The sequence below is a fragment of the Chiloscyllium plagiosum genome, chromosome 27, assembly GCF_004010195.1.
Source record: "Chiloscyllium plagiosum isolate BGI_BamShark_2017 chromosome 27, ASM401019v2, whole genome shotgun sequence".
In the NCBI taxonomy this organism is placed as follows: Eukaryota; Metazoa; Chordata; class Chondrichthyes; order Orectolobiformes; family Hemiscylliidae; genus Chiloscyllium; species Chiloscyllium plagiosum.
The window spans coordinates 48,210,168-48,230,009 of NC_057736.1; the positions used below are offsets into that span (position 1 = coordinate 48,210,168).

Consider the following 19,842-nt stretch of genomic DNA (forward strand, 5'->3'; position numbering starts at 1 on the left):
CGCAGGAGGCTCCCAAGCACTGATGATGTCGCCTAGCCAGGGGACGAAACGTTTGCAACAAAAACTTCCAGCTCGGCGAACAGAACCACAACAACGAGCACCCGAGCTACAAATCTTCGCACAAACTTTGAGTATAAAAGGAATCAGACTTGGCCATTGTGCCTCACAATTGAAAGCCTACCTAGAGACCCTGCTTAGACCTGTGAGTAATTATGGATGAGTGGAACTACAGCTCAAGAAATTGTGCATGTAGAGGCAGGGGCAAACCTGCTTTCTGTTCACCCCATAAACGATAATGGCAAACTCATTCTGAGTAATTTGCGAACTCACCATACAACAAAATTCTTAAATGGATGAATCGGAAATGTGCAGATCGGAATTGAAACTGGGAAGGGAAAAATCCCATTGTCCTTGTCTTCGTGGATTCTGTCAGTTTAAGTAAGATTTTGAATGAGGTGTTGGTTGAGATGGTCTGAACAATTGGGATGTAAATTCAAAAGGAGAAACACAAAAATTATAATTTCTAAATTGCTGCCTGAGCAACAAGCAAATTGGTGTGGCTCAATAAAGTCAGCGGGTTGAGTGTGGCTCAAGGATTTGATGTGGGAACATGGGTTTCAAATCCCAGAACAGTGACACTAATACTGGAAAAGGGAGATGTTCAATAGGAATGGGTTTCACTTGAATGCTGCAGTGACTAATGAGCTGGTAAACAGGTAGGGCTGTAGATAAGTCTTTAAAATAAGTAGTTGCTCAAAGTTAAGGGAAAATTTGAATTTCAGAAGGATAGTCAAAAAAGAGAGAGAGTAGCTCTATCAATAAAGGATAAGATCAGTACAGGATTATGAAATGATTTTGGCTCAGAAGATCAAGTTGTAGATCTTATTGTGTGGCTCAGTGGTTAGCACTGTTGCCTCACATCGCCAGCAGCCCAGGTTCGACTCTAGCCTCGGGCAACTGTCTGTGTAGAGCCTGCACATTCTGACTGCATGGGTTTCCTCTGGGTGCTCTAGTTTCCTCCCACAGTCCAAAGATGTGCAAGTTAGGTGAATTGGCTGTGCTAAATTGTCCATAGTGTTCAGGGATGTGTAGGGTAGGTGCATTAGTCAGGAGCGTAAATATAGGGTTGGGGGAATGGATATGGGTGGGTTACTCTTTTGAAGGTCGGTATGGACTTGTTGGGCCAAAGACCTGTTTCCACACTGTAGGGATTCTATGAATCTGTGAATAGCAAAGGAAAGAAGTAACAAATACTTTGCATCGATATTCACAAAGAAGGATATGTTGAGTCTCAGGAGGGATACATCAATATTCTGGGACATTGTCAATATAAAAAAATGGTGGTGTTGGGTGTTTTAAAAAGAATTAAGGTAGACAAGTTCCCAGGACCGGATGGGGTCCCAGACAACTGGAGAATAGCTAACATTATTCCTTCATTTAAGAAGGGCAACAGGGTTAATCTGGGAAATTGCAGGCTGGCAGCCTTGCATCAATGGTAGGTAAATTATTGGAGAAAATTCTTCGGGATAGAGTTTACCCTCATTTTAAAAAAATTGACTTATTGGGAGATATTAGCATGGCTTAGTATGAGGAAGGTTGTGTGTCTCAAACTTGATTGTCTTTGTCACTTCTTCAAAAGACTCAATGTATAATGGTGGAGCAGTAAATGTCTATCTGGACTTTAGCAAGGCCTTTGACAAGGTTCCACATGGCAGTCTGATACAAAAGGTAAAGTCAAATGGGATCTGCAGTGAGCTGGTAAGATGATTACAGAACTGGCATGGTTATAGAAGACAGAGCAGCGATGGAAATGTTTTTTTGGTAGCTTTGTGATAACTATGGTAAAAGGGACATGAGATACCTTTGACAGGGTAAAGGAAAATCCAAAGAGATTCTACAAGTATATTAAGCGCAAATGAGTAACAAAAGAGAGAATAAGGTCAGGATCAACGTTGCCATCTAAGTGTGGGACCAAAGGAGATGGGTGATATCCTAAACAAACGTTTTGAGTCAGTGTTTACAGTAGATACAGACATGGAAGCTAGGGAGCTCCAGAATATAAATAGTGATCTTTTGAAAAGAGTCCAAAATGCAGAAGAGGAAGTGCTGAAGGTCTTAAAACACATGAAGGTAGATATATCCCAGGATCTGATCAATTGTATTCCAGGACATTGTGGTAAGCTAGGAAAGAAATTACAGGGCTCCTAGCAGAGATTTTTGTATCATCGACAGCCACAGGTGAGGTGTAAGAAGACAGGAGGGTGGCTAATGTGCCATTATTTAAGAAAGGCTGCAAGGAAACGTCAAGAACTACAGATCAGTGATCCTAATGTCAGTGGTGGGTAAGTGGTTGGAGGGCTTACTGAGAGACAGAATCTACATACAAAGAAAGATTATGGATAATCAGTATGGCTTTGTGTGTGGGAAATCAGATCTTTCAAATTTGATTTGGTTTTTTAAAGAGGTGACCAAGAAGATAGATGAATGCAGAGCAGTAGACATTGTCTGCTTGAACTTCAGCAAGACTTGATAAGGTCCCAGTGGGAGACTGATAGTACATGGGATTCAAGGAAATTTGATAGATTGGATCCAAAAGTGGCTGTGTAGCAGGGAGCAGAGGGTGATGGTTGAGGAGTATGCCCGGTGGGGTTCCACCAGGGTCAGTGTTGCAGACATTGCTGTTTGTTGATACAAAAATTGGTGAGGTGGTAAATAGTAAGGACAATAGTCTTAGATTACAAGAGGACATAGATGGGCTGGACAGATGAGCCAAATTCGATCCAGATAAGTATGAAATGATGCATTTAGGCAGTGCAGACAAGGAGATACACAGTGAATGGTAGGACCTGGAAAAAGCAGAGGGTCACAGTCCCTTAAACTATCAGGACAGGAGGATAACATGGTTAAGAAGGCATATTGCATACTTAATTAGTCGAGGCATAACATCTAAGAGCAGGAGATTATGTAGGAACTTTTATATGTTTAAATTTTTATAAAACATTGGTTAGGCCAGAGCTAGATTAGTGTGTGTAGTTTTGGAATCCACGGTATAGGAAGGATGTGGCTGTGCAGGAGCAGCTGAAGAGCAGATTTACCAGAGTGTTGTCTGCGCCGGAGAGTTCCAGTTAGAGGAGAGATTGGACAAACTTGGTTTGTTTTCCCTTGAATACCAAAGGATGAGGAGTTGTATGATAGCAATTTACAAAATTGAGAGGTATGGATGGTCAGTGTTTTTCCCAGAATAAAATGTGAATTATCTCGTGGTCATCGGTTTAAGGTAAAAGGAGGTAGGTTTAAAGGAGCTGCAAGAGGCAAGTTTTTTTTTCGCAGAGGGTGGTAAATGTCTAGTTTGCAGAGGAGCCGGTGGAGGCGGATACAATAGTAACATTTAAGAAGCGTTTTGACAGATAAATGAATCGGCAGGGAATGGAGGGTTATGGACCATGTAGGGGCAAAAGGTTTTTAGTTTAGAAAGGTACCGTGTGGCAGCACAATCTTGGTGGGCTGAAGGGCCTGTTCCTATGCTGTACTATACTTTGTTAACTGGTGGAAATAATCTAGAGCCCCCTATCAGCAGCTATCCTGTAGAAATAAGTATAAATTAACAAGTAATAGGACTGTATTAGGTAGCAATCGTGTGTGACTTCAAATCTTTGGATGAATGAAGTAGGTAAAGTTAGCCTTGAAGATGAGTTCGTAATGTACATTCAGGATAGTTTCTTAGAACAAAGTATGAAGAAAAAAACCATGAAGCAAACTGATTGGATCTTTTAAGATGAAATATTAATGCTGTAATGGTGAAGATTATCATGACAAATTGAATGCAGTATTCTATTTTGAGGCTGATGTTTTAAAGACATCTACAAAGTATGAGGACATGTCTGGCTGAAGTCAACTCTGAAAATAGGTTAGAAGGTGAGTAGACATGTAGTGCTGGATATTTATGGAGATTACGGAATGTCTTTGAGAATTAAGAAAGGATGAACTATTTGTAGATAGCAAAGGAAATTAATCATATCAAGTTTTAAGAAAGGTGGATAACATTGCAAATATTATGAATAGGCCACAAGATTGGGAGATTTTAGAAATAGTAAAAGGAGCACTCAGGAAAAATAAAGTGTCTGTAATAGCCAGAAATGGGAAATTAGGCTATAAAGAAGTAACCAATGTAAATGGTGGTTCCTCAGAGGATAAGGTTGGGGTATTAGTGATAGAAAAGCAGGAAATAGCAGAAAGTTGGAATAAAATTTTATTTCTGTCTTCATGGTCGAGGACAGTAAAAGCATCCAATTAATAGTGTAGAAGTGGGTACGGTGGTGCATGACGAATCAATCGTGATCATTAGAGAAAAAAAACACCTGGCAGAATTCGCTGTTATGGATAGTCCCAAAGGGTTGAAAAGCCACAAATGTAATGCTCCAATTGAAGAAAGGTGGGAGACACGAAGCAGGAAACTATAGACTCGTTAGCCTGACAACTCTTATGAAGGAAATGCTAGAGTTCATTATTTTAAAAACTGCAGCTAAGCATTTAGAAAATCATATTGTATTCAGACAGACTCAGTGATTTTGCAAAACAAATTTATTAGAGTTCTTTCAGGATGTAACAAGCAGAAGGGATAAAGATGCCAGTAAATGTAGTGTATTACAGTTTCCAAAAGACATTTGAAAAGATGCCACATTAAAAAAATTATTACACAAGATGGTGTTGGAGGTGATGTATTAGCACAGGAAGATGTTTGGCTAACTAACTGGAAAAACACGGGTTAAAAGATTTATTTTCAGGTTGGAAATTTCTGAGACACCACAGGACATGGTAGGGTATCAGCTATCAGAAACAAAGGACTTGGAGAAGGAGGCGGTCATTTAACCTTTCAAGATTGCTCCCCATTTATGACTGTGCTGGTTGCAGCCTCAGCTCTACTTTCCTATCTGCTGCCATAACCTTTTGTCAATCCAGAATCTATCCAATCTAACCACGAATAATTTGAATGCATCAGCTACAACTGTTTTCTGGGAAGAGAATTCCATAGACTAACGACAATTAGGAAATGCTCTTCTCATTTTAAAATGGAGAACTCTTATTCTTTACCAACTTGCTCCGGTTCAGGTCTCTTCCAGAAGCAAAGCATCCTCCCAGAACTACCCTGTGAGCTTTAGATTACAGTAAAATCAACCCATAACTCTCAATGGTATAGGGCCAGACTATATCAACTTTCTTCACAAGATAAGCCATTCATCCTAGAAACCAGCCTAAGTCATTGAATTTATTAAAGACTGAGATAGATTCTTTAGCTTGTACAGGATTTGAGTCTAACGGGGCAGGAAAGTGGAATTAAGGCCACAGTCTGATCGCCATGATATTATTGAATGACAATTGCTGTTCGTTTTTTTGCTCTTATTGAAGCAGGTTAGTGTTTTGGGTAGAAATTGTTTGTCACAAGCAGTCTGATCAATGAGGAAAATCCTGTCTAAACTGAAGTAACAAAGGGGAACAGCATGCAGCTGATACAAGTTGAGACTGCAAACAGTGGCACCCAATGCGGTTAAAAACTATGCACTTTAGGAGATGGGACATGCTGAATATATGTGCTTACACGCTGATCCATTCTCAATCACAGCTTTGTGCTTTGTTTCAGGTGTTCCAGGAGGTACAGAAACTGCGTGCTGCTGAACGGCAGAAGCAGAAAGCAGCAGTTGAAGAGAAAGCCCAGTCCATCAATAAGGAAGTTAATGAAGGTACACCAGTGTGAACAAAAGAGTGTGTAAAGCAAATACTACAGGACTGGTTTTGTGTTGGACACAGTAACTGTATTTTAACAGAAGACGATGGATGTTCAGTGTCAGATTAATAAATATTTATATCTTTAAATCTCCTTTGCACTTGATGTAAAATTTCCTTAAAGAAAATCTTTAATGAAGAAAATCTTTGAAGAAGTAGCAAGCAAACAGATGAAGGAGAAACTGTAGATGTGTTGTGTTTGAATTTCTATAAGGCATTTGATAAGGTTTCACACTAGTGTTCTAAGAGTATACTTAGGTGGGAAATCAGAAGGGCAAACAAGGGACACAAGCTTGCTTATCTAAATTATTTGGCAAACAGAGTTAAGGAGAACCCAAAGAGATTCTAAAAGTATATTAAGAGCAAAAGAGTAACTCAGGAGAGAATAGGCCTCTTAAAGATGAATGTGGCTGTCTTTATGTGAAACCATAGGAGATGGGTGAGATACTAAATGAATATTTCGTGTCAGTATTGCTTGGAGAAGAACATGAAAGCTCAGGAGCTTGGAAAAATAAATGTTTTCAAAACGATTTCATATTACAGAAGAGGAGATGCTGGAGGTCTTAAAACGCATAAAGGTAGTTAGGCCATGTTTGGAATGCTGTTTACAATTGTGGTCGCCCTTTTTATAGGAAGGATGTTGTTAAACTTGATGGTGCTGAAAAGATTCACAAGGCTGTTGCTAGGACTTGAGGGTTTGAGTTACAGGGAGAGGCTGAATAGACTGGTTTGATTTTCCTGGCGCATCAGAGACTGAGGGGTGACTTTATTGAAGTTTATAAAATCATGAGGGGCATGTATAGGGTAAATAGCTAACGTCATTTTTCTAGGGAGTCCAAAACTAACAGGCATAGGTTTAAGGTGAGAAGGGAAAGATTTAAAATGGACGTAGGGGTAACATTTTCACAAGGAGGGTGGTGTGTGTTTGGAATGAACTGCCAGAGGGAATAGTGGAGTCTGGTACAATTACAACATTTAAAAGCCATCTGGATGGGTACATGAATAGGAATATGGGCCTGGTGCTGGCAAATGGGACCAGATTAGTTTATGATATCTGGTCAGCATGGATGAGTTGGACTGAAGGGTCTGTTTCTGCGCTGTACATCTCTATGAGTATGACCTGAGGTGTAATCTTTTCACACGCAATGTGGTGCGTATATAGAATGAGCTGCCAGAGGAAATGTTGGAGGTTGGTACAATTTACAACATTTTAAAGGCATTGCATGGATATATGAGTAGGAAGGATTTGTAGGGATAGGGGCAAAATGCTAGCAAATGGGTCTGGGTCAGATAGGGATGTCTGATCAGCATAGACGAGTTGAATTGAATGGTCTGTTTCCATGCTGTACGTCTGTAAAGGAACTTGTGATTTAAGAGGTAATATTTTAGTATGAATGAATGATTAGTTAGATAAAACAAAGCAGAGAAGAATTATAAATGTCATTTTTGAATTGACAAGCTGTAAACTAATGGAGTGCTACAGTGATCAGAGCTAGGGTTTCCAAGCTATTTACAACCAATATATATGAATTTGTCCATTTTAGCAGGAAGAACAGAAAAGCAGAATCACAGAGACGTTAGGGGATAGAATGAGTTCTTTTGGCCATTGTGTTCCGCATCATCATCTCAAATGAGCATTATAACCTACTCCCATTATCCTGCTTTTTCTTGATAACTCTTTCCCTTGCACAGTATATCTAGCCAAATAATCATCCCATACTTTCTTGAATAGGTCATTTTAAAACTGCCTTCCCCACATTTCCAAGCTATGCATTCCACACCCTATTACTCTCTCTGTGAAAAAGGTTTTTCTGATCTCACGCTTTCCTCTTTTGTAAATTACATAAATCTGAGTCATCTCGTTCTTGTACCTTTTATGAGGCTGAGTTTTTTGCCATCTACTCTGTACAGCTCTCTAAAGATTTTGAAAACTACTCTCTGATCATCTGTTAGCCGCCTCCTCTCCAAGGAGGACAGTCCCAGCTTCTTCAATCTATTCTCGTAATTGAAAATTCTTTTCCCTGGAATTATTCTTGTAAATTGTTTATTATTTATTATAATTAGAATAATATTTAACAGGAAAAACTTTGAGGTACAGAGGGATCTGGGTGTTCTGGTACATGAATGATGAAATATTAGTATGCAGGTACAATCAGTACTCTATAACTCAATGGCTATATTTGTACGCAACCACGAGTTATAGAAAAATCATGCTTTAGAAACAGCGCTTAAAGTGTTGGTGCTGTAATTGCATTACACCATTATGACCATTCGGGCCGTTGAGTCCAAACAGACCCTCAGAAGAGCATCCCACATGGACTCAATCCCTACACATTTTAAAAATTTGTGCTTTAAAAACAGCGTCCTCAATTCATCAATCACATTACAGCGAATTTGTGTTGACAAATGTGTGTTACAGCAACTGATTAGGAACGCAAATAGAATGTTGATTATTGAAATGGAAGTGGAATATAAAAGTAGGAATGTTTTGCTACGATTGGACAAAGCAATATTGAGATTGCATCTGAAAAAGGATATAGTTGCAGTAGAAACATTGCAAAGATGGTTCACTTGACTGATTCCTGGCATGAAGGGGTTATCTTGAGGAAAGTTTAGACCACAGACATAGGAGAAGAAGCAGAAGAGTGCAATGAAGGCAGTGTCATGGATATTTGTAAGGCTGGCTTAGATTGATTCTTGATTTTCAAGAGAGTTTATTGATGCGCCTAGTTCATTTGTTTGTATGTATGTTGTAAAAGTGAATCATATTGGCCATCATAACATATATAAACTTAACCCCTCTGATGTCAACAAACAAAGCTGGTTCTTCAAATGCCTATTTTTCCCAGATCATGAGAAAATTTATATACAGGTAGCCCCCACTATCCGAAACTGGAGCAATCCCAGGAAATCTTTCTTAAGTCAGAAATGGCGTAAAGCGAAGATGAACAATTTATATGGGAAAATGTATCGCAGTTTTTCGTAAAAGTGAAAATCCTCTTTGGATTTGCTAAAACAGGTCTTTGCTAATGTAGGTCTTTTGTAAAAATGAAATTGCATAAAGTGAATGTTCGGAAAGCAGGGGATACCCTGTATCACTTCCTGACACCCTGCAACCTTCTGTCACCTCATTCAGTCTTGAGCAGCGACTGCTATCAGTCTGTTCTTCAGCTGATATCTCTCAGCAATAGAGCATCAAAGAACTGTAGGGATCAAATCAGACAAGTGGTTTGCTGCACTGTTTAGGAGGTTACATCAGTTAAGATGCTGTTTTGGAGTCTAGCCCAGACACCCACAGCTGAAACTCGTGGAATAATGACCCAACCATTCTCAAAATGGAGAGACACTGCCAAGATAACTTTATCACTAATTTAGCAGGGACACTGAGAACGTCACCGTGTAATCACATCCATAGTATTTACAGGGGAAGTTGAAAATTCCAGATTATAGACTTCATAATTCCAATGATAGTGGAATCGATGACCAGAACCATGCGGATTTATGGTGATTGCCCTAAATTTAATTCGGATTTTACATGGATTTCCTTAATCTTTCAGAGAATCATGGAACCCTTACTGTGTGGAAGCAGGCCATTCGGGCCATTGAATCCAAACCAGCCCTCAAAAGTGCATCCCATATAGACCCACTCCCTACCCTATTCCCGTAACTCAGCATTTCCCATGGCTACCCCCCCCTAGCCTGCACATCCCTGGACACTTAGAAGTAATTTAGCATGGCCAATCCACCTAACCTGCGTATCTTAAAGTCATAGAGCACAGAAACAGACCATTTAGTCCAACCAGTCCATGCTGAACATAATCCCAAAGTAAACTAGTCCCACCTGCCTGCTCCTGGCCAATCTCCCTCCAAACCTTTCCTATTAATGTACCTATCCAAATATCTTTTAAACATTGTAATTGTACCCATATCCACTGCTGCCTCAGGAAGGTCATTCCACATGTGAATCACCCTCTGTGTAAACAATATGCCCCCGTGTCTTTTTTTTTTAAATCTCTCTCACCTTAAAGGTGTGCTCCCTAGTCTTGAAATGCCCCATCCAAAAGAAAAGACAACTACCATCAGCTTTATCTATACTCCTCATTATTTTATAAACTCCTATCTGGTTGCCTGTCAACCTCCTACACTCCAGTGAAAAACATTCCAGCCTATTCAGCCTTTCTTTATAACTCAAACCTTTCATACCCAGCACCATCCTGGTAAATCTCTTCTGAGCCCCCTCCAGCTGGATAATAGCCTTCCTATAATTGGGTGACGCAGTATTCCAGAAGAGGCCTCACCAGTCACAACATGATTTCCCAACTCATTGTGGTCTAAAGACTGCTCAGGAGTATCGATCTAGTGAAAGCGCTCCAGGACACACGCAATATGCATCATCATAGTGCTTACCCTCAAGACCACACCACTTCTACATACTTAGATCACTGTTTCCCAGCTGACTCAGGTCAGAAGATTGGCAATATCAGGCAGGGAGACAGTAGCAGTTGAGTACTTTTGGGAGGTAAAAAGTGAGAGGGCAGGGTCAGAATTGGGATTGTGGGGTGAACATATAACAGGATGTTAAACACTCAGTAGTGAGGGAGAAGGGTAAGAACTTGGGGGAAGGTGAGGGAGGAGGGTGAACATTTGGGGGGTTGAAGAGGGTAAACACTTGGAGGTGGGGGAGGAGGGTGAACATTAAAACTACTGGCTGCAGGATTATTATAACATAGGTTTGAAAATATTCTGTACTGGTACACAAAGCTGAAAACAGCATAATTAAGATAATTTTTGTGACATTTAAGCTAATAAAATATGACAGTGAGTGCCATAAGATAGAATCATAGTTTGCCTTGCCTCAAAGGTTCTGTGCTTCGAGGGAATAGTTGATGAGAAGTTATGCTCCCCGTTTGTGCAAAGACTGTGATGTGATCAGAATTCAGTGCCATAAACAGGGAGCTTAGTTGTAGCATAGAAAATATAGGGTTAAAAATCACACAACACCAGGTTATAGTCCAACAGGTTTAATTGGAAGCATTAGCTTTCGGAGCGCTGCTCCTTCATCAAGTGATTTTTAACTTTGTACACCCTAGTCCAACACCAGCACCTCCAAATCAGAAAATATAGGAACAGAGTGGCAAATCTGTTGGTGGTTGTCATGTCTTAAAAGATTGAGACCAATACATCCAGTAATGGTGGGTACTGAATGTTTGCCACAGCAAGAATAATAAAGGTTCAACATGAGCACTAATACAGATATATTGGATGTTTCATCAATCATTTAGTTCCACTGGGGAAGCCAGCTGATCCATACAGACTTTCCCATTCTGAGATTCAATTCTAGGTATTTCCCAAGTGATTAACAGATGTAATCATGGATTCGTAGAAGCATACAGTACAGCCCATCAAGTCTGTACCACAAAATATGTGCGACTACTGTTGTGGAAGAATCACGCAATGTTCTATAAAAATTAACAGGAGATGCAGAAAATTCTTTAATGTTGCAAAATCAAAGCTGTGGCAGTCAGAAAAATGTCTTTCCTGACCGTCCACAAGCTCTTTGTTCCTCTGCCGTTAACAGTTGTTGTTCCCACGTTTATCAGCTAACATTAGCATAACCAATCATGCTGGCTTGCTTTGTCTTTCTAAACTAATCATCGTCTGCCACACTGGTTCCCTACATTACACTTAACCTAAAACAGCATACTACCATTATCTGTTACTGGAGCCCTGTAATATAATCCTGGGCATGCATTACAACACTAAGTTAACTACATACCTGTCAAGTTAAGAATCACACAACACCAGGTTATAGTCCAACAGATTTAATTGGAAGCACACTAGCTTTCGGAGCATCGCTCCTTCATCAGGTGATTGTGGAGGGCTCGATCGTAACACAGAATTTATAGCAAAAATTTGCAGTGTGATGTAACTGAAATTATACATTGAAAAATTGATTGTCTGTTAAGCCTTTCATCTGTCAGAATACAGAGATAGTTTCACTTCTTTCATGTGTAATCACAAAAACATTTTTTAAAAGTTGCATTCTCGGGTTAGCTGTTAACAATGGTGATAGCTAGACAATATGTTGAAGGTGTTAGCCCCCTGTGTTCCCCCTGTGCCATGATGTTTAGATTAATCCTAATCTTAAAAAGTGAGGTAACGGAGTTCTACATGAATGCATGCAGTTTTTGAGCAAAGTACAATGTAACCCTGAAAGTACAAATTCACCCCACAAAATATGTGTGCATGTGGGTCTTTGTCTGCCTATGTGTGTGTGTGTGTGTGTGTGTCTGTCTGTGTTGAGAGTTGAGTGTGAGAAAATGTGTGTGTGTGTGTAGTGAGTGCAGAGTGTCTTAAGTCTGTGAGGGTGTGTCTGTGGGAGTGTGTGTGGGTGTCACACACAGACACGCATATACCCAGACACCCACACACACACTCCCACACGCACCCCCTCACAGACTTAAGACACTGCACTCACTACACGCACACATACACTTTCTCGCATCACAACCCCCAACCCAGACACACACACACACACAGACAGACAAAGACCCACATGCATATATTTTGTGGGGTGAATTTGTACTTGCAGGGTTACATTGTACTTTGCTCAAAAACTGTATGCATTCATGTAGAACTCTGAGCTCAAACACTGCATTTATTCATGTAAAACTCCGTTATCTCACTTTTTAGATTAGGATCAATCTAAACATCATGGCATAGATAGAGAACACAGGGGGCTAACACCTTCAACATATTGTCTAGCTATCACCATTGTTAACAGCTAACCTGAAAATGCAACTTTTTTTAAAAAAGGTTTTGTGATTTACACATGAAAGAAGTGAAACTATCATGGTATCCTGACAGATGAAAGGCTTAACAGACAATTAATTTTTCAATGTATAATTTCAGTTACATCACACTATAAATTTTTGCTATAAATTCTGTGTTCGGATTGAGCCCTCCACTACCACTTAATGAAGGAGTGACGTTCAGAAAGCTAGTATGCTTCCAATTAAACCTGTTGGCCTATAACCTGGTGTTGTGTGACTTTTAGGTTAACCTATCACAGCATACTACCATTATCTGTTACTAGAGCTCTGTAATATGATCCTGGGCTTGCATTACAACACTAAGTTAACTACATAACTGCCAGAGTAACTTCCATGCTACCCACACAATTGTTCTTTTAAATGTTGAGGTGTCCTGCCTTGACTATCCTCGCAGGTACTGCATTCCAGACCCTCACCACCCTCCAGAAGAAACTGAAGTGGAGGCAGTGCACCATGAATCATTTCTCATTACAGAAACACCATCCTCAGATCTGCTGAAGAAAATGCAGATTATCTTTGTTAGAATACTAACAGGACATTCTGGACCTTAACTTACTCTTTCCAGACAGTGTGGTAGAGACTTAAGCTGTGGTTCGTGCTGTTGATTTTGTGGTAGCGGTCACGGGGCCTCTTGTATGCTTTTGACTCAACAGCAAAGATTGTAAAGGTTCTATTGTGTGTCCTGAGGAGCAGTTTTTTTATTGTGAAGAGCAGCAAAGAGGTAAATTTATCTGCATATTTTATTGAACTTACCAATGATGTATAACAAAGACATACATCATTTAGATGTAGAAATTGCTTCCTGTGAATGCCAGAACATTGTAGGGAAGCAGGAAGGGACTGAAGGTGGTTAGATGACTTAGCAAAACTGGAATCAATGGTAGCAGGAGCCAAATGCTCTGGTTGGATAGACTCATACCTGATACATAGGAAGATGGTTGTTAGAGGTCAGTCATCTCAGCCCCAGGGCATCTCTGCAGGAGTTCCTCAGGGTAGTTTCCTAGGCCCAACCATCATCTGCTGTTCACCAGTGACCTTCCCTCCATTGTAAGGTCAGAAGTGGGGACGATTGCACAATGTTCAGCACCTTTCATGACTTCTCAGGCACTGAAGATGTTCATGTTCAATGCATCAAGATCTGGACAACATCCAGGCTTTGGCTGACAAGTGGCAAGTAACATTTATGCCATAAAAATGCCAGGCTATGACCATCACTGAAAAGACTACCCCTTGACATTCCATGGTGTACCATCACTGAATCCGCCATCCTTGGGGTTATCATTGACCAGAAACTCAACTGGACTCACTGTATAAGTACAGTGGCTACAAGAGCAGGTCAGAGGTTAGGAATATTAATACTGCAGATAAATCACTTCCTGACTCCACAAAGCATGTCCACCATCTACAAGGCACTGGTCAGGAGTGTGATGGAATCCTCCCCACTTGCCTGAGGAGACCGCTCCAACAGCACTCGAGAAGCTTGACACCATCCAGGAAAAAGCAGCCCACTTGATTGACACCACATCAAAAAGCATCCACACCCTCCACTACTGGCACCTGGTAGCAGCAGTGTATACTATCTACAAGATGCACTGCAGGAATTCACTAAAGATCCTCAGACGTCAGCTTCCAAATCCATGACCAATTCCATCTAGAAGTGCAAGGACAGCAAATGTAAAAGAATATCATCATCTTTAAGTTCCATGCCAAGCCACTCACCACCCTGACTTGGAAGTATATCACTGTTCCTTCACTGTTGCAGGATCTAAATCCTGTAATTCTCTCCCCTAATGGTACTGTGGGTCAACTCATAGCAGGTGGACTACAGCAATTCAAGAAGGCAGCTCACCACCACCTTAAGGGCAATTAGGGATGGGCTATCAATGCTGGCCAGCCATTAATGCTCACATCCACAAATGAATATTTTTTTTTAAAAATGGGTGGTTGAAGGGCAGCACATATGCAGCACAGTTGTAAACCTCCTCTAATCTGACCCATTACAACCAGTCTGAGGGGACAATGTTTATGCAGCATTCAGGCAGAAATGATGGTGCACAGTCCCACTGTTCTGAGTTATCCTGAGCTGTCATCATTGATCTCTATTGTTTTCTTACCTTTTCTAAACCATTTAGAATCTTATATCATGGCTAAATACAGAGTGGACAGGGTGACATGACAGCTCAGTGTTAACTCTGTTGCCTGACAGTGCCAGGGACCCAGGTTTGTTTCCATCCTCAGGCGATTGTCTGTGTGTAGTTTATACATTTCCCCCCCATGTCCTTGTGGGTTTCCTCCCCCATTCCAAAGATGTGTGGGTTAGGTGGATTGGCAAAATTGGCTAAATTGCCCAGTGGTGTCCAGGGATATGCAAGCTAGGTGGATTAGCCATGGGAAATGCAGGGTTACAGGGATAGGACAGGGTAAGAGGGTCTGGGTGGGATGCTGTTTGGGGGGGTTGGTTGTGACTCGATGGGCTGAATGACCTGTTTCCACACTGTAGGGATTCTATGAAATCTCAATCTTCTTTGATCCAAAGAGAACAACGTCAGCCTCTCCAACCTCACTTTGTGGTTAAAACCCCTCCATTCTGACAGTGATATCTTAATGTCCATTCTCTGGACGCCACCATCATCCCTGGATTATGTACTGACAGACCATCTGAGGAGGAGACGGCACAGTTGTAAAGATTTGAGATGGAATTGCCGTGGGAATCCTTAACATTTACTCCGGACCACATGAAGTCTCATGGTATCATGTAGAACATGGGCAAGAAAACCTCCTGCTTACTCCATATGCTGTCCTCCCTCAGCAGATGAATTGGTGCTCCTCCAAGTTGAACAACACTTGGGAAAGTGCTGAGTATGGCAAGGGTGCAAAATGTGCTCTGGGTGGGGGATTTCAATGTCCACCAGCAAGAGTAGCTTGGTAGCAGTAGTAGTAATCAAGCTGGTCGTGTCCTAAAGGATGTAGCTGCTTGATTGGGTCTGTGGCAGGAGCTGAAGGAAACAACGAAAGGGAAAAACATACATTTTTTTAGGTTAGATTCCCTACAGTGTGGAAACAGGCCCTTTAGCCCAACTAGTCCACACCGACCCTCTGAAGAGTAACCCACTCAGACCCACTTCCCTCTGACTAAAGCACCTAATGCTACGGGCAATTTAGAATGGCCAATTCACCTGACCTGCGCATCTTTGAACTATGGAAGGAAATCGGAGCACCCGGAGGAAGTCTATGCAGACACGGGGAGAACGTGCAAACTCCACACAGACAGTCACCCAAGGTAGGAATTGAACCTGGGTTCCTGGCACTGTGACGCAGCAGTGCTAACCACTCAGCCACCGCGCCGCCCCCTCAGCCTTCCCAATCTACAAGCAGATTATCTGTCCATGACAGTAGCGGTAAAAGTGACCACCGCACAGTTCTTGTGGAGACGAAGACCCGCCTTCATATTGAGAATAATCTCCATCTTGCTTATGTGGCACTTATCACTGTGCTAAATGGCACAGACTTCGAGCAGATCCAGCAACTCAAGACTGGGCATTCATGAGGCACAGTGGACCATCAACAGCAGCAGAATTGTACTCCAGCACCACCTGTAACCTCCCACTCAATCAAGTCAGGGGATCAAAACCTCATTCATTGGAGAGTACAGGAGGGAATGCCAGGAGCAGCATCAGGCGTGCCTGAACATAAGGTGTCAACCTGGTGAAACTACCAAACAGGACAATTTGCATGCCAAACAGCAAAAGCAGCAAGTGATAGACAGAGTTGAGCGATCCTATAACCAATGGATCAGATTTAAGCTCTACAGTCCTGCCACATCTAGGTATGAATTGTGGTGGACAATTAAACAACTCACTGGGGGGAGATTCAAGATAGTGGTGACCAAGTAGGTCTGAATCTGCAGCACTCTGCCTAAGACTCAGGCAAAGTGGGGTACCCACCCTCACCTCACCTGCTAAATTGTTTAAAATAGATTTTGACCAGCAGCCTTGGCCATCCTACATCAAACTTTAGCAGTTTTATGCTTTTTAAAATGACCAAAGGCAAAGGCTCTCGTAGTTCGCAACAGGCAGGGAACACTGCCCCCCCCCCCCCCAACTCCAACCCTCCCCCCGAAAATCGAGGTCGTCGGAAAAATGTTCTGTTGCTGGGCCTTCCCGAATGGGAGGAGGAAGGTCAACTTGTTGATTTTCTGGAGCAATAGTTCCCACAGCTGCTGAAACTGGAGTTGGAGCTGGGCTGGGTGCAGGTTTAGCAGGCCCACCGGGTTGCTGTGCACAGGCTCGGGTCGGACCAGCACTCCCCGCCCGGTCCTAGTTTGACTTCAACATTACAGGGAAAAACAAATGCTGCTGGAGGCTTCCAGAGTCTTGGGGAAGGATCCCCATGTCATGATATACAAGGGCTCCAAGATAATGTTGTTCCAGGACTTTTCTCCGGCTGTGGTTCGCAAGTGGAAGGCATTTGATGAGGCAAAGAAGCGTCTGAGGGACTTAAATATTAAATATTCTATACGCTATCTGACAACGCTGCGCTTCAGTCGTGGAGGAACTGTATATAACTTCGGGTCACTGGAAAAAGTAAAAGAATTCCTGGATGCTTTCAAATAGACTGCAAGACTTGAACTGTATGGATAATGGCTTTATTCTGCCGCCCCCCCCCCCCCCCCACACTTCTGTTTTTTTCTCCTCCTTTCCCCCTCGTTCTCTTCTCCATCTTCTTTGGTGGGGAGGGGCTCATTCCTTATCCTTTCCTTGGACTCTTATCTATAGCTTGCACCGTTTATATGATTTTTGGGGATGTTTCTGAGTGTTTTTTTAATTTGGTTGCTTAATACTTGCTGGGATTTTAATTTTGCAATCTTATATATTTTTATCTTGTGTTGTTTTGCTAAGTTTATCTAGGTGATAGTGTGGGGGGGATAGGTGGGTCGCCCACTTTTAACTCCTGTTTTATAAGATATTGGCATTTATTTACTCTAATTTATAATGTCTGGGCTGAGGGCATGGCTCTAGCTGGGAGATGTTGTGGCAGGATTATTGTAAAGTAGTAGTGCCTCCTGTGAACAAGGGGGAAAGTCTCCTTTTAAATATGTTTTTTGTTATTTGTTTTTAGGAGTAGTTCTTAGCAGTTTTGATTTAGTTGTTTTAAAGAGTATTTTTATATGTGAATCGTTTTTGTTTTTTATTCAATGTCTTTTGGGTGGGGTTCTTCCTTTTGGGTGGTCTCGGGCTTGCTTGGATGACCATGGCTAGTCATTCGTTTAGGTGGTGCACCTGGAATGTCAAGGGGAGCCACTCACCAATCAAAAGGAAAAAATATTATCAAGCCTTAAAAAAGAAAGGGTTGATGTAGCCCTTCTACAGGGCACACTTTTACTTGATAAGGAGCATTCGAAGCTGCAACAGGGTGGGTTTGGCCATGTATTCTTTTCATCTTTCAGCTCAAAAAGTAGGGGAGTAGCCATTCTTATTCAGAAGAATCTTCCCTTCCAAATGCTAAGCCAGATAAAAGATGTGCCTGGATGGTATATATTAATTAAAGCCCTACTATATGGAGGGGAATATGGGATTTTGAATCTTTATTGCCTCCAATGCACACTTTTAAATTTGTAACAGAAGTGTTCTCTAATTTAATGGCTTTCGGGGTCCGCCATACAATTATAGGGGGAGATTTTAATTGTATTGTCGACCCAGAGATGGACAGGATACCTAGGAGCTCTGCGGGCATATAGAACATAGAACATTGCAGCGCAGTACAGGCCCTTTGGCCCTCGATGTTGCGCCGCCCTGTCATACTATTCTGAAGCCCATCCCACCTACACTATTCCATGTACGTCGATATGCTTGTCCAATGACGACTTAAATGTGCTTAAAGTTGTGTCCCCTCGTGTTCGCCGTCCCCATACTTGGAAAAAGGCTCTCCCTGTCCACCCTATCTAACCCATCGCAGACCTGAATAGGGAGTTGGGACTGGTAGATGTGTGGCGGTGTCTTCAACCTGAGGGTAGAGATTTTACTTTTTGTTCTAACCCACACAAGTGCCATACCAGAATCAATATGTTTTTGTCCTCTCGACCCTTTTGAATTCGATATTGTTTTGTAAAATAGGTAATATAACTATTTCTGACCATGCCACAGTATATATGGAGGTTAAGATTAGGGATAATGAGATAGGTTCCTGACATTGGTGTATGGATCCTTTTCTATTGAAGGATAGTAAGTTCATAAAATATTTCTCGCAAGAATTTAAAACGTTCTGAGATATCAACTCCGGTACGGCTAGTAACCCTTCAATGATGTGGGAGACTGTAAAGGCATACCCTCGAGACTTGGTTATTTCATATTCTGCGACCCAGAAAAGACAAAAGGGAGAACAACAGCATCTGCTCGAGGCTCGCCTGAAGGTAGCTGAAACTGCATATGTTGATAGGCCCTCCATTACTAAGCTACAGCGGATCACAGCCCTTAGGGCAACTTATTCAAACAGCAAAGAGGAAGATATTATTTGCGAAGCAGAGATTATTTGAATATGGCGACAAACCTGGCAGGTATCCAGCACACCTTGCCAAAAAGAAAAAAGCTCTCCAAGCCGTTATGTATATTAGAGAGAGAGCCGGACCCCTGACTTGTGATCGTAAAAAGATCAATGCAGCCTTTAGAAAGTTCTATTTCGAATTGTATAAGTCGCAGGACTGTGAGGATAGAACGAGGAAGATGGGAGTCTTTTTCTGAAAATCTGGCCCTCCCGGGCCTAACCTCGGAGCAGCTGTCATTCTTGATGGCACTTTCTCCTGCCACCACAGGAACTGTAAAACCTGCGCCCACACCTCCTCCCTCACCTCTATCCAAGGCCCTAAAGGAGCCTTCCACATCCATCAAAGTTTTACTTGCACATCCACTAATATCATTTAGTGTATCCGTTGCTCCCGATGCAGTCTCCTCTACATTGGGGAGATTGAGCGCCTCCTAGCAGAGCGCTTTAGGGAACATCTCCGGGACATCCGCATCAATCAACCACACCGCCCTGTGGCCCAACATTTCAACTCCCCCTCCCACACTGCCGAGGACATGGAGGTCCTGGGCCTCCTCCACTGCCGCTCCCTCACCACCAGACGCCTGGAGGAAGAACGCCTCATCTTCCACCTCGGAACACTTCAACCCCAGGGCATCAACGTAGACTTTAACAGCTTCCTCATTTCCCCTTCCCCCACCTCACCCCAGTT

The 19,842-nt window shown here is 42.0% G+C and overlaps 1 protein-coding gene across 1 annotated transcript in view; it reads left to right on the top strand.

Annotated features, from left to right (window-relative positions):
- Positions 1–5,871, top strand: part of mrps15 (mitochondrial ribosomal protein S15) — a gene marked incomplete at its 5' end in the record, with an annotated part of 38,953 nt that extends 33,082 nt beyond the window's left edge. The window contains one exon of the mRNA XM_043717135.1: positions 5,639–5,871. Within this exon, the coding sequence (XP_043573070.1) occupies positions 5,639–5,752 (114 nt within the window). The remainder of the gene's footprint in view (positions 1–5,638) is intronic.
- Between the last annotated feature and the right edge of the window lie 13,971 nt (positions 5,872–19,842).